Source organism: Spea bombifrons, chromosome 4, assembly GCF_027358695.1.
Source record: "Spea bombifrons isolate aSpeBom1 chromosome 4, aSpeBom1.2.pri, whole genome shotgun sequence".
In the NCBI taxonomy this organism is placed as follows: domain Eukaryota; kingdom Metazoa; phylum Chordata; class Amphibia; order Anura; family Pelobatidae; genus Spea; species Spea bombifrons.
The window spans coordinates 106,048,963-106,064,746 of NC_071090.1; the positions used below are offsets into that span (position 1 = coordinate 106,048,963).

Sequence of the window (15,784 nt, forward strand, 5' to 3'; positions counted from 1 at the left end):
CTGTCTGCAGTCACCCATTTTCCTCAACCTTGTGTATGGTGAGCGGGCCCTAAACGCCTAGTCTAGTCCGTTACGGCATTACGGCTTGTCACCGGAGACCTGGCGAACATACGACCGAGAGCTGCATAGCATCCTAACTCCTTACGAGAACATAGATCTTATGCGGGGGGGGGATTTTTTGGGGGCTCAGAAGGTGCTATAGCCCACGTCTGTCTGAAACAATATATCACGGGTAGACCCAGCTAGGCTCAGACCAGGCGTTGCCATCAAAAATAAACCGAAAGCTCCGGGTGTTGCTGTATAACCCTATGGCTTTCACGCACATACCCAGCAAACAAATAGAGCCCCTGAGCATCCGGCTCAATAACCGAGACCTATCAGACATAAAGAACCCCCGAAGACGAAGGGATACCTGGAGAACTCTCTGCAAACCCAATTCACCATTGAGACCATCAGAACATCATCATCTCCATGAGGTACCATAGGAGCTGCCACCACTTTTCTTAAATGGAATGCCTAGCGGTTCCGGCCATACTCTTACCAGGTCTCACCTCTACTGCCGGCTACTGGGAAAAACCAGGAAAAACCATGGAGTAAGCGGGGCAGGGATTCTGTCGGAGCTAGAGAAAGCCCCACAAAAACTCAGATCCACCTACAAAGCCACCTGTAGATCTCAAAGTCCTTTGACCCGAGAGACCAGCAGCACGATCTGCAAGCAACTAACATCGTCTTTAACCAGGGAAGAAGTGACTTGTGATTATAATAAACAATATAAAACAACTCTGTAAGAGAGCAACCGGTTTCATTGGTCAGTTGTGTGCTGGTTTTACTAACGGATAGTGAATATATGTCCCTATAGCATCGTTGCCCCCTGGCTTTTTAGTTTAAAGAACCAAGCTGGCTTAATATTCAGTACTTCTAGCCATATGCATCGATGCATTCGGTGACAATCGGCACACGGACAGGAATTTTATTGCGTGACCCACCGCCTGAGCACGTGTCTGCTGGAATAATCGCGATGCTGACATGACAAAGACAACACTCTTCTCTGTCCCAAAGTCCACCCCTAAATCTGTACAAAAAAGGCCCCAAAACATGGATATGGATATTTTGTTTTGTGAGTGCTTTGGTAATCGGTACATTATCTGCTACGTGTCACTTCCTTGTGGTAGCGGCTGAAGTTCACTTGTGATGGCATCTAGTGCTGCTTTAGGGAAACACTACAGCTAAGCAAGGCTAAATCAGTAAGCAGGCTGACGATGTTGTGTTCATGATTTAGCTGGCCACATTGCGTCTAATGCCTCCCCCCGTTTCCCCCCCACGACATTTTGTTGTCACCCAAAGTACAAGACAGGTCATACACGCACACACATTGACAACACATCTCCACGTCAAGATATCCAAAAAATAACATAAAAAAAAAAAGACAAAGAGCTGTCCAGAGGCTTCCAGTCAAGATGGGTCCTGGCATTAAGGAACTCTCTGGGGTACATTTTAACCCCCTCTGCTGCTAGAATAGAACAATGCCCCTAGCAGCGGAAGGGTTAAGTTACCTCTCTCTCTTGTAGGTTATAGGGTGGGATGAACGGACTAGGAAGGGTTGGGAGTCATGGGAAGTGGTGGTGGGGATCTACCTTATAAGCAACTCGAGCAGGGCATTTCTTCCCCAGACCCAAGGGAGGCGAGATAAGTCTGAGCATCTCATACAAGTCTGTGTATTTCATGCGACCCCTGGGAACAGAGAGAGAGGAGCCACAGAGGAGCGGAAACGGTAGAGATATGAGAGGGGATGGAAGCAGGTAAATAGGCAGATGAGTTTTGAGTATGACCGCAGATGGATATGTAAAAAGAGACAATGGGAGCGATGGGGAAGAGGCCGAAAATGGGCAGGAATTCCCAGTTTGCATGGATTAGAATGTTGAAAAGAATGGCGGGTACAGAGCGCATGGCAAGGCAGGTGTTTTGGAGATGCATTAGATGGGGTTCCAAGGCCATAATATGCATTTGATGAACCATGGAATGAAATAAGGGCGGTAATTAATAAAATAGATTAAGATGATCCTCAAAGAAAGAAAAGAAAGAAATGTTGCGAGAAGAGGCGCAAAAGGAACACAAAACCATAAAAGTATCAAAAGATGGAAGAAAGATGGAAAGAAGCGGAGCGTTGGCGGCAGGAAAAGGAGCAGAGAAGGAAGAAGATCATAGGAAAGCGAAATAAGAACAGAGTAGAATAGGAAGAAAGAGGAAGAAAAAATGAGAGGAAGAAATACATGAGAGCGCGCAAAACCCAGGACACAAAAAGGAATGGGCAGCGGGAGGTTTACTAAGAACGTGGAGATAAAAGGGAGTGAAAAGAGATTAGATCACGTTACTGTCTGAGGCGGTGACACAGAAAAGCCTAAGTCCACCTCGTCACATTCACAAAGGGGCCATAGAGTGCCCACACCTGACCCAGCCATTGCAGGGATGGGCTGAGGCTTCCATGATTCCCGCTGTGACATGAAACCTAACGGGAAGATGTTCCAACAGCCCAATGGAATGCTGGGATGCGAAGGAGACCCGGGAACATCCAGTGTTCTCTCCTCCTAACGAACAATACTGGATTTACGCATAGCCATGATTGATGAGTCTCCTTTCACAGCCTCTCTCCGGTAAAGGTGAGTCTATGCCCCGTCCTGCCACTGTGGGTCGTTAGGATTTCAAGGAGAGCGAGGAGGAAAATGTTTTCAGTGGTGGTGGTAAAAAAGGAGTGTGTGAGGGCGAGGTTTATGGAATGGGGAGGGATATCCGGAAATGGTTAATGAAGCCCCCCCGAGACTTCTCCGCACCCCTCCCCCCTTCATCAAGCAATCCTTTCCTTCTTTAGAGCAGGCTCCCCCCCTCCCAAAAATAAAACAGTCCATACCCAACACCCAAAACCCAGCAAGCCCATGCTTCGTCTGGGAACTAGAACCCTTTAGCTGCCACAGGGTGAGTGATTAACCCTCTGGAAGCCAAAGAGAGAGGATGCACAATGTGTACACAGCTGAATACAGCTTCGTATAGAAATATATATATGGAATATATATATTGAATTAGGTAGGTGAAAGCAACGCACATTCCGCTGATTCTTGCAGGGGTAAAGGGCTGTTTTTGAAGGATGGGAGAGAAAGGAATATTATTTAGGGGTGAAAGGAAGAAAGGGGCAGATGGGAGGATAGGAGAGGGTTGTGGAAGTTTGTCATTTTTTTTTGTTTTTTGTTTTTTTTTAATGGTTTTCCAAACCTTGCAAGCCACCCTGTGGGGGCATTTCTTCCCCAACCCCAGCGGGGGGGAGATAACCCGTAACAAACTGTACATGTCCTTATAATGAATGCGCCCGCTGAAATAAGAACAAAGGGGGGTTAGTTGGGAGTGAACCTCCCTTTTCCCTTAGCCTCTTAGGTGTTAGTGTACCCAGCAGTGTTTAGAACCCCAAAGAACATAGAAAAAGTCAAACAATGTGTAAACACAATTAGAACTGTACATTAATATAAACAAGAGAGGGATAGACACCCAAACCTGGCTATGTCAACAGTCTCTGATCAATCATAACATCAACATTAGCACTTTGGACATGCCTCGTTATATTACCACCAGCTGGATGAGCCGGAATGAAGTACAACATCCCGCTGTGTGTCTGGGAGAGACAGAGAATGGATATCCGCACTTAAGTCTCGTCACTAAACTGTAAGTATTACATCATTTTGCAGCCGAGTTCCTGCGGACTTCTCCGGCTGCGCATGTCATTGATGGAACTCCTACAACCCAAGAGATACCACCAGGTTCAGAAGACATGGCCGATTTTGAACTGGATGGGATGAACTCTTCCAGAGCTGTTCCCAAGTCGGCAAATGCCAGCTCAGGAGCTCATTGGCAGGAAAGGGAGCACTGAATAAACCCCACAATGTGTTGGTTGTGGCCTAGTTGGTTGGAGATAGGAGGGGGGGTAGGCAACAGGTGGAGATATGGAGAGAAGATGAGGAAAACGGGAGCACAGATGTGGGACCATATAATGTAACTCTTTAAATACTTATTGGCTTCCGCTGATAGAGGTTCACATGATCCAACTAAACCCCAAAGTGCTAATTTGACGCTTTTTGATCATAGCTACTCAGCTAATAATGTTCACATTAACCAGTTTTGGAAGTTTGTCCTAATGGATAAACATAAATATACATAATCACATCGTAATAGCAATACAAAAAAAATAAAACACCTTCAAGGTCTATTCACTAAACTCCAACCGGAGAACTTGGTTGCTCACTAAAGTCACCTCGACTGCAACTCTTGGTATCATGACTTGGTAGAGTTCTCAGCGCCAACGTCAGTCAAAGTCCCTCGAGTTTTAGATACTAAACTCAGGGGCTGAGAGACGGAGCTTAGTGAACAGACCTCTTTCATTCACCAGCAGCCGTTAAAATATATACATAGAGGAAACAAAAACATCTTGCCGGAACTTCAGCAGGACAATATTAACTGGAGTCTACACGTAAAAACAGCTGAGGGATATACACAGAGAGAAGTTATACAGGTAATACACGGGTTAACATATCATACATAGAAATAGGAGACAGGGAAGATATAGGGTTAATAAAAGCTGGGTTCTCCTTTGGTGTTTTTTCCGTGGAGGAACATGAAGAGTACCAAGCAAGAGTACCAAGAGTACCAAGCAAGAGTACCAAGAGTACCAAGCAAGAGTACCAAGAGTACCAAGCAAGAGTACCAAGCAAGAGTACCAAGAGTACCACGACATTCTAAAACTCTTAAGAAAAGGGTGTTTTCACGGCTCCCTATGGAATGTTTTTCCACGTGAAAGTTTCCATGGACGTTTTTGAATTTGGAGAAATGTTTGGCTTCTTAGCTAATTTTTCTACTTGTTGTAAGCCCTCAAAACTTGCGTGGTCCTTGTCCTTATAATCATGACTTAAAATATATTCAATTACAAAAAGGGATATTTAAATAGCAATAAATATAAGATGAAATATTTATAAAGAGGTACAAAACCTTGGCTAATGGATTCAATTTAATCATTTAATAGATCTGAATATGAAGCATAATAATTGCACATATATAGTAAATATGTAAATGAAAGGATATACGGTTAATATTTTTAATTCATGGGACATTTTTTACATTTTTTTAAGAAAAAAAACTGATGATACTGTAGTATTCTTTCACAAATATAACTATTATAGTATTAAAAACTATTAAAGTTTAAAAAAAAAATATTTTCCCGTTCCCTATCTTTGGAATGCTGTATTTGTATATTATCATATTCATTAATAATAATAAAAAAAAAAGGAATAAGAGTCTTGCCGGGATGTGTCCCAGAAAAAAATGGGGCTGAAGCTAGGCCATGTGTGGCTATAGACACTGATGGATAAATACAATTTCATTAACAAACATAGATCATACACAGAGGTATAAAACAAGGTAAACGCATCGATACAATGGTTAAAGGTAACTACAAGCACCCTATCACCCCAAACTCAGATTGAACACGACGAGGAGAGCTCCCGGAGCACGATTTTGGTGTCATATTAAATATGGATAATTGGCCAAAATCCTTGAAATATATAAAAACAAAATAGCTCCAATTTGTTTGTAGAGAAGGATAGATTCCGGGAGCCTGTAAAATGGTCTGGTGTAGCCTGAATGTTTGAAAAGGGGACATGGTGGGTTTATCTGGAGATGACAAGGACAGGTTTGGGGCTTTTGTAAGGATGTTCCACCCAGATCTGAAGTTCTAAAATAAGGATTCCGTCCTTCACCACTTTTGAACGTATAAACAGGTGATGGTTGTCTTGGAGAGATAGAGTAGGAAACCATAAGCAGAAGACAGGAGATGGAAAGGATTCGGAAGTGGAGATGTGGGGTTGACGTGGACGGGTTACTGGCTCAGATCTTTGGGGAGAATAAATAATGTATGGTTGGTGTTTTTTTGGAGACAGCAGGGCATTATGAGTGTCTGAACGTAGGGAACAAGTGGTTTTGTTGGCCGCCCGGGGCCAATAACCATTTCTAATGTTCGAGTGAAACTTCACCCCAAACCAATCCGGAACACATTGCTCCAAGAACACTACGCTCTCGCTAAAATATTCTACAAAAATGCCATAGAGCAAGCAAAGAAAGGATCGACTTTAGAAAGAACGTCTCTTTACATATGTAGGGGTTCTCATTAATAATAATAATTTAAAAAAAATGGTGGCCGAGGCTGTTAGAAACAGACAGGCCATCCCTATTTCTTTAACAAACCAAAGAAGCCCTTGAAAGTTGGGTGGCTGCGGGTAAAAAACCATTGGAGGGTCTTATAACTGCGGACCACAATATGGTAACAGGATGACGGTAGCTCTTTCAAACACTTGTTATTGGCTGGGTATTTTATATATTGGGTAAAACAATTATTCGGTATTAGAAATCTAGGGGGGGAAATCAGGGTTATTCAGTTTTGTAAAGTGTTTTAGTTAGTAGGAAGTTTCTGTACGGCATTTAAAATAACGGGACCTGACCTTTAACTCAAGCGCTAGGGAACAGATATTTACGCCATTGTTAGCAGCACGTTCATCATATAGAGATACATATTTTTAACTAGAAACATGGAATTATGGAAAAATAGAAGGTGACGGCAGATCAGACCCATTCGGCCGTCTAGTCTGCCTGCTTTACCTGCTGTAAAGACTCAGAGCTTAATTATTCCTTAGTCTAGTCTTAGAGTCACAATAGCAATATGCCTATCCCTGTTATGGCTACAGAATGATAATTAGTTAATGTTGTTAATAGGCATGTTCATTACGGTGTGTAAAATACTCATTTCCGGTGTTATTTCAGTGAAACACATTGATGGCATTTTCTTATGTCTGAAATGTAAGCTTTGGGATATTAATTTTTCACAAGATTCAGTAACAATGACCAACCAACGTACAGCTACATTTTGCTGTATATTAGATCTTGGCTTCCTTCACTACCATCCAGTTCATTGGCTGTGTGACTGGCTGAACTGGATCCATGTTCTCTGGCTGGTGTTTGGTATATTATCTCTGCCACCTTGGCTGGATGAATGTCTGCCAACTATCTTTCCTCTGTCTTGGTTAATTTCTTTGAATCAACCGCTCCATTGCTGATTATCCGATCTTCACATCCCACATTTTCCATTGTGACTCTTCCCATTATTTTTCGTTCCTTGTCTTCGCTGGACCGGTCACATTTTCCTCCCTTCCTTGCACGTGTTTACGAATCGGTGAAAGCACAGGCGTTCCGTTCTCTTTTAATGATTTGGCTGATCGTTACCCCTTATGACTTCCACCATGATCCACTTGTCATCTCCTGGGGCTACTGATCGTTATTTGCAAATTCCCTGCCTACTCTGCCATTGGCTGATCCCAACTACTCGCTTGGCGAATGGCCATTACCTATGATACGATTTGACGGTCCTTTTCCCCTTCCTGTGATTTGTGTGACAGACAGTGTGACTCACCAAGCAGCCGGATCATACTCTGCCCACACTCGCACATATTCATCCAGGTGATGAGGTCCCAATATGGAGGAGTCTCGGGTGAGATACTCGAAGTTATCCATAATGACGGCAACAAACAAGTTCAGCATCTGCAGGGAAAGAAGGACTATAACTCCTGTACCACAAACACACACAGAACGCAATCCTTCTTTATTGTCACATCTACACACTGCCAACATCGAGTATAGCTTCTACCTCCACCCATTGCTCTCAGCTCGTTATCGCCCTCTCCTCGGTCATCTTCACTCATTCGTTCTTCATTCTGCTCTACATGTCTCCTCTCCTCCTCTCATATATTCTCACTTTCCACTCCTTCTTCTGGGGGTCACATTATCACGAAGTCTTCCTTCCACTTCCCAAGCACACCGTTCCCTCTCCCACGAGGTTAGGGTGATGATTTCTCACATCTTCACCCTAACCTCCTCCTCCCCATATCTGTATTTCCTTTTTTTTCCTTTTCCCCTTTCCATTCTTTATCTCTCCTCTTCTTTAGCGGCTTACGCGCAGTCACCCTGCTCTCTTTCTTTCACTTACCAGGAAGGAGCAGAGGAAAATGAAGGACACAAAGTAGAAATAAGCAAATTCGCTGCCACATTCCTTCTCCTTTATACCAGACCCCTTGTCACAGGCCTTCCCGCCCAAACAGGACAGCATTATGTCATGCCATGCTTCCCCCGTGGCGCTTCTGTAGGGAGACATAGAAAGATACAATGAAATGGCGCATAAGAACCGATCGGATCTACACATCTTCCACTGGTGAGTGATTTGTGATTTAATCATATCCCATTGGATCGTCTCATCTGGTTTCATTATTTCCAGGAGTTCTATTCCACTATACTACTGATACCACTTCTACTGGAAGGCTATCCAGATATCCACCACCACTTTCTGTATTCTTTTCCCCAAATAAGAAGTTATGGCTTGGATTTTTGCCCTTGGCTTATGAGGTATGGAGCCGGACGTTTGAGGCGTGAAGGAATTCCAGCGGTACTCTTACCGGAACAGAAGCATGAGGGCTTGGAAAAACGTGCGAAAGTTATTGTGCTCAGTTATGGCCGTGTCTTCGTCTTCTTCATCCAAGGCAATGTTACCGAACACCTGGAAATAGATTCGTGAGTGTAGCGGGGAGCAAAAAATAATGGCAAACAGAGACATTAAACACATCGGAGAGACACGTGCACACATAGGTACCTAAATCTATTCCCATAGGGCCCTATGTATTGCCGATGCTCATGATATGAACACACAGACAAGTCATGGACTGGAATGGGAATCTACACACACACACACACACACACAGGGACACGTAAACAGACGCACAGGTACATATATGAATATACAAAAGATGAACTGCATATATGCACACAATCGGATTCTATCACGGACCTGCATGCCGATGATGGCATAAATAAAGAAGAGCATTGCGATCAGGAGGCAGACGTAGGGTAGAGCCTGTGAGGGGAGAGAGTAGGGAGGTAAGAAACGGCACGCTTCAGATCCAAAAACACTCAGCGTCCACGCGATCCAAACACCGTCCATACACACCCCACACCCACGCGGAATGAAGAAACGCTCCCCACTCGCGGAGATATCACAGGCACTCCGATCCGGCAAATCCTCGATACTAGGTGTTCGTTTCAGGATCCAGAAATATCGCTCCATACCTTATAACTGACAAAGCCGCCAAACATTCGTCATCAGAACCACAACATCCTCAGGGTCCCAGCAAACACTTAACGTCCACAGAGGTCCATCAGACCCACACGATCCACGCAAAGTCAACAAACACAACATTTACCAACAGTGAACAGATCTACGAAATCATCATCATCATCGTTACTAAATACACAACATTAGTGATGCATCTTTAACGAAAAAATATCCAAAAATGCCTATTGTGGTATTTGCAACAGAACGGCAACTGCACAGGAAACAGAGAGAAGATATGGAATGTATGAAGAATGAGCAATTCATGTTTAGATACTTGATTCCGACACAGAGAAAAATTACCACCCAGGCCCTTAACCAGCAAAGAAAGTAGCGAGGCACAACCTAGGGGTGAGCCCAGATCACCAGGATGACATGGACACCACGACGTTCTCTGCTGAGCCAGAATGCTTCTGGTGCATGGACGGCCACAAGAAGGACTTCTTGCCCTTCTTCCCCTTCTTCCACTCCCTCATTTTCTGCCCTTCCAACCCCATGTCTCTCCTATCCTCTCCTGCCCTTATCTCTGTCTCTGCTTCCTCCCGACAGATGATGATGTCAGTAGGGCTGCCGGTCCACCCAGACTTGCCCAAACAAAATACACCCAAAGCCCCTGGTGCCAGACCCTACCAAATGGGGGATGCCTCTAATGCCCAATGCCCCCAGCCCCAGCTGGCATACCAATACCCAAAGCCGTTATCTCCTGCAATAGGCATTTCATCCTGTGGGACCTTTATTTGTCTTACAACTTTTGATGTCAAAGGAGGCATTGGTTAAATACTTTCTGTGCAAACTGATTGCTGTTGTATTGGATTGGATCAAACACATAAAGTCTATGTGTAAATCCTTCTGAGAAGGTTCTATAGAGATTCCGTTAGCTGATGTATTTGTTGGGTACAAAAGAGTCCACCATGTGCCAAGGTGAAACTATGAATGAGGATACGGCAAGACCAAGCAGAGCCTCCAAAATCAAGAGAGACGGCGGACAGCCAACAAGAGCTAAAAGTCTGTAACTTCCTAGCGGACCAAATACATCCATACGCCTCTTGAAAAAGTGTGGAAAATTAGCATATCCTCTCCGTCACCATACAATATACAAAGATATCTTAGAATTCAATGAAATCCAGCAATATGTCCCACAAACACAGAAAATACTCAAGAAGAGGTCCCAACGCGACCAAGAAACAGGATTCACGCTCAGTGATACCTCAGCATCCACAGGCACTCGATCACAACACAACGCACAAGATAAAAACATTTGCCGCCACTCAAGAGGGCAGGATAAACCCTGAGTAAGTGTGAAGTGATACCAAATATGTCCGACGCATCGATACAATTAACCCCCAGTAACGTCATTGTACAAAAGCTTCTGACCTTGAACGACTGGACGAAGGTCCACAGCAGGATGCGGATGGTATAGCCCTGCCGCAAGAGCTTAATGAGACGGGCGGCTCGGAATAGACGCAGAAAACCAAGGTTGATGAAGTTGTCCTACAGAGAGAGAGAAAAACAAAGCGGAGAGAAGATGAGAGAAATAACAAAAAAATAATATCAGAAGCTCAATTATCTGACATGGAAATAAATAAATAAAATTATTATTAATAAAAGTAACAATATTTATATAAAAATGTATCTTTGGATATTCTCCTCAACACCCCACGTCCCAACATTATCCTAACTGGGGGTGGACAAAGGTCAGGTACAACGAGGAATGTGCTTTTAATCTACCCCCCAAAAATGGGAAAAAAAAAACAGGTAATAATTTTATTTATTTTTTTCCGTTTCCGTCGGTTTTAGTTTTAACGCTGACTTTATTTTGTTTCCTTGGGCGGACGGGTGCAAACGCAAAGTGAGGAGGACGCAGGAAGTACCTCTTGCCACCTTCTTCCCCGGCTAAAGTTTGAATTATGATTTATTTTACTCATTTGAGAGACAAGAATCAAACCAAATGCACTGTATTCGGAAACAAGCAGCCACGAGTTGTACTGAGTGTGTGGCGCATGCAGAGAGTGGATCCACCGCTCACCCCCTACACCGACTCCTTACTTTGCAGGCTACCGGTGTACCGGGGAGGTGCGCACCACGTTTAGTCGACATGGAACGGATCCCAAGAATACATTGTCTGTTACGTCCGAGCCGGCTTTCCCTAACGCGGGAGACTCTCAAATCCTACGAGCCTTTTTAGCTCCCCCTCTCTCGTAACCAGGGATCCGTTGTATGTAAGTCCAAAACGGCAGGTGCTTCTGGGGTCACGGAATACACGGGTGAATAATTAACCATTATCATTAGGTACCCGCGCTTGTTGATGTGACCGGCCCTTTAACCCATTCAACATGTGACTGCCATCAGGTCGCAGCGTCCTCTAGTGACGGGATCCGTGTCGCTGACCTCATAGAACGTTAAGCCAAGATGGATGGAGCGTTCAGAGTTCCGGGGTAATACGTTATGTATTATTACTTTAACCCTGACCCGTTAAATGTTGACTTTAAGCTGTAGCGTGGCCATGGCGCCCCTCTGTCGGAGTTAACTCCTATATTGGCCCGTGGTCACCTGGCGTATCCAACCCCAGCTATAGTTCGGACCCCAGAAGCTGCCTGCGATTTGGCTGGGACGGTGCAGCATGCAGAAAACGAGGAAAGACTACAATGCAGCGAGGAGAGATGCGGACGTGCAGCGTAGCGGCCACCTGGCACCGGAAAGTGGGACGGGGAGGGATGTATGAATGTAGGGCAGAGAGAACTGGAGGTATAATATGTAATAACACATATATATATATACATATTAAACCGGCGCATCGATCAGGATCCAGAAGAAACGGGGATCTGGCTTAGGAGAGTCAAGTGTGTCAAGAGAAGGTTTGAGATAATATAAACAGAGGGGGCAACGGAGCGCCCAGCGCTGCCAGCCATAGGGAACCTTCTCTCCGAATGGTGAATTCCCGCAGGAGCCCTTCCCATTGTTCCTATTATTTAATAATGAAACTTATGGATTTATCGGGGACTATAAAGTAAAGTAGTCCATCGCGGCAAAAGCCAACGAGGGTCCTGCTCAAAGCATCGGACAATCCAGCCATCTCATGGGGCTTTTGGCACGTTTTTAGAACCAGGTTGACCGGAAATAGTCCTGACCCGGTTGATGAAACCAGTAGACGTTCTCTTTGGACATTAATGACGTTCTAGACGTGTGCTTTGCTCATAACAATAAACTTAGTTATGGGCACATAACGTCTTCCTTGTTTTTAAGAATCTAAAAGGTTTCTGTGCGTGAAAAGGCCGGTCATCAGGAAGGAATGGAGAAAAGTAATCGTAAAGGCAGAAACCATGATATTATTATTAGTTATTGCTCTATATAGCACCGTCATATTCCACGGCGCTGTACAACGGGGAAGTCTATTCTCCTGAGGATTAGGCTCTGAGAATACTATACCGGGTAGAGAGGTAAGGAAGGGTTGGCGGGGGTGCTTTGCCGGTATGAGTTAGGGGGTTAGCAGATGGGGGCATCTGCTGGTGTAGCAGAGAGGTGTCAGTTTGTTTGGGGGGCAGGGGGGCCGGAAGCGGATCGTGAAGCTTTTCACATGCAGCAGGTAATGTCTATGCATTAGGTCATAAATTACAAACCAACCGTGCTCTGCGATGCAGTTGTAGATGGAGGAGTTTGCAGCAGGAATTGGTGCGGAGGATTGGTGGGGGGGTTAGGGGGTGTTTTGGGGTAAGGGGGGAGGTGGGGTGTAGTTGGCATGAAGACACAGACCGGTTTCATGGATGGACACATGAGATTCATAGTGCATTTTGATTGGATGAATTATTTTTTTGCCGGGGGCCATAATATCAGAGGGATAGAGAGAGACATGAAAAAGACAAGACAGAAATACACTGATCATTATAAGGGAGAGGGAGTTCTGTGGAGCCGCATCGCCCGCAACACCCACTGCAGAGACCCACATCACCCGCAACACATACTGCAGAGACCCGCATCACACACTGCAGAGACCCACATCACCCGCAACACATACTGCAGAGACCCGCATCACATACTGCAGAGACCCGCATCACCCGCAACACACACTGCAGAGACCCACATCACCCGCAACACACACACTGCAGAGACCCGCATCACCCGCAACACACACTGCAGAGACCCGCATCACCCGCAACACACACTGCAGAGACCCGCATCGCCCGCAACACACACTGCAGAGACCCGCAACGCACACTGCAGAGACCCGCATCACCCGCAACACACACTGCAGAGACCCGCATCACCCGCAGCACACACCGCAGAGACCGCATCGTCTGCAACACACACCGCAGAGACCCGCATCATCCGCAACACATACTGCATCATCCACAACACCTGCAACCAGGCCCGGACTGGCCATCGGGCACACCAGGCATTTGCCCGGTGGGCCGGGCCGCCGCAGGGCCGGATTGACTTAGGGGCTGATGGAGCTGCAGCTCCAGGCCCCTACCTTAAAATAGGCCCAGTCAGGACCGAACTGACTGGGCCTATGCGGCCTCTACGGCGGCATTAATGCAGGGCATAAGGGCACCTGCCCCTTAAGCCCGCCGCAACTGCGACTGGGTCCGCCACTCTAAGGGGCCGGGAAGCCCCCACCAGGGCCGGCCTTACGGGTGTGCGGCCGCACAGGGTTTAAATTAAAACATCGGGGGGTTTTTTGTTGTTTTTTTTTTTACTTTAACATCCTCCATGTTAAATAAAGTTTTTGTTAACTTTATTTAACATGGAGGATGTTAAATAAAGTAAAAAAAAAACCCCGATGTTTTAATTTAAGCCCTGTGCGGCCACAGACCCCTAAAGCCGGCCCTGGTGGGGGCTTCCCGGCCCCTTAGAGTGGCGGACCCGGTCGCAGTTGCGACGGGCTAAAGGGGCCCTGCGTTAATGCGGCCGTCCTGACTGGGTCTATTTTAAGGTAGGGGTCTGGAGCTGCAGCTCCATCAGCCCCTAAGTCAATCCGGCCCTGCCGCGGGCCCGGTCGCAGTTGCTGCTTGCTCTGGCAACAAGGTAAGTAGGGTGAGGGAGGGGGTTAGATAGTGAGAGGGGGTACATATTGAGAAGTGGGGAAGGGGGTACATAGTGAAAAGGGGGAACATAGTGAGAAGGGGCAGATAAGATGGGGAGACAGGGTAGTGTGAATGCGTATGAGAATGAATGAATAAATGTGTGGATGAATTGTGTGAATGCGTATGACAATTAATGAATTCATCACCCGCAACACATACTGCAGAGACCAGCATCACATACTGCAGAGACCCGCATCACCCGCAACACACACTGCAGAGACCCGCATCACCCGCAACACACACTGCAGAGACCCGCATCACCAGCAACACACACTGCAGAGACCCGCATCACCCGCAACACACACTGCAGAGACCCGCATCACCCGCAACACACACTGCAGAGACCCGCATCACGCGCAACACACACTGCAGAGAACTGCACCATGTACAGTATATATCCCTTACATGCTCCTACTGCATTACAGCTTATCTATACAGGAACCCTTAGGGCAATTTACTGCCACTTATAGAAAGTACCAAAAAGCCTATCCGCCTCACCCTCTAACCCATCCAGTGATTGCACCAACGAGAAGATGCCTTTTCCTACACGCAAGAACCATGCACACAGCTGGGTGCAGTATACTCTCTGCGCGGGATACCGCATTCTCTTCAACTAACCGCTCTGCAGAAATGTTACCCAAAACAACTCAGCACTTACCCAGAACTCCGTCACCACAATATCTGTGATGCTCCCGAGAACCGTCACAAAGTCAAAGATATTCCAGGCATCCCGGAAATAATTCTAAGAGAGATGATCCACACGTTAAACACAAACTACACGCACTGCAAGAGCTGTACACAAAGTGCTCAGTGCCCTGAGACTCTAGGGAAGTACACATGGGCGCCGTCAGGCACCCCTATGCTGGTGGAACCTGTAAGGCCTTTTAATTTAATAGACAAAGCGTCTCCAAACTAATACTGCGTGGAAGAAAGGTAAGGGACAGAAAGCAGCTTGGGGCAGACTCACCAGGGCCCCGAAAGCCATGATCTTAAGCAGACACTCAAGAGAGAAGAGGGAGGTGAAGACGACGTTAAATGTTTTCAGCACTTGATCATATGTATTAGAAGATCCATGAAACTAGAAGAAAGAATCAAGTATGTCAGCATCCTAACATTGTCTGCTATGGGTCTATCCACAGGCACTAGCTTTTATCTTTTCATATACAATATGTCATCAAATGTTATTACTCCACATAACCCCCCTTACTCCATAAAATCCTCCCTATAACCCCCTTCCTCCACAATATCCTCCCTATAAGCCCCTTACTCCATATAACCCATCCCAATAACTACTCCTATAACTCCATATAACCCATCCCATAACTACTACTCCTATAACTCCATATAACCCATCCCAATAACTACTCCTATAACTCCATATAACCCATCCCAATAACTTCTACTATAACTCCATATAACCCATCCTAACAACTTCTAACTCCATATAACCCATCCCAATAAC

The 15,784-nt window shown here is 45.7% G+C and overlaps 2 protein-coding genes across 2 annotated transcripts in view; one reads left to right on the forward strand and one right to left on the reverse strand.

Moving 5' to 3' along the window:
* WDR83OS (WD repeat domain 83 opposite strand) overlaps positions 1-15,784 on the forward strand; it is a 123,356-nt gene that overhangs the window by 89,562 nt on the left and 18,010 nt on the right. The gene's annotated exons all lie outside the window — the stretch shown is intronic.
* The window catches only part of CACNA1A (calcium voltage-gated channel subunit alpha1 A), a 74,914-nt gene that overhangs the window by 12,725 nt on the left and 46,405 nt on the right, over positions 1-15,784 (reverse strand). The window contains exons 29-36 of the mRNA XM_053464950.1: positions 15,290-15,400; positions 14,981-15,064; positions 10,616-10,732; positions 8,921-8,986; positions 8,532-8,632; positions 8,069-8,219; positions 7,496-7,623; positions 1,635-1,731 (exon numbers count right to left, since the gene is read on the reverse strand). Of these exons, the coding sequence (XP_053320925.1) occupies positions 1,635-1,731; positions 7,496-7,623; positions 8,069-8,219; positions 8,532-8,632; positions 8,921-8,986; positions 10,616-10,732; positions 14,981-15,064; positions 15,290-15,400 (855 nt within the window). The remainder of the gene's footprint in view (positions 1-1,634; positions 1,732-7,495; positions 7,624-8,068; positions 8,220-8,531; positions 8,633-8,920; positions 8,987-10,615; positions 10,733-14,980; positions 15,065-15,289; positions 15,401-15,784) is intronic.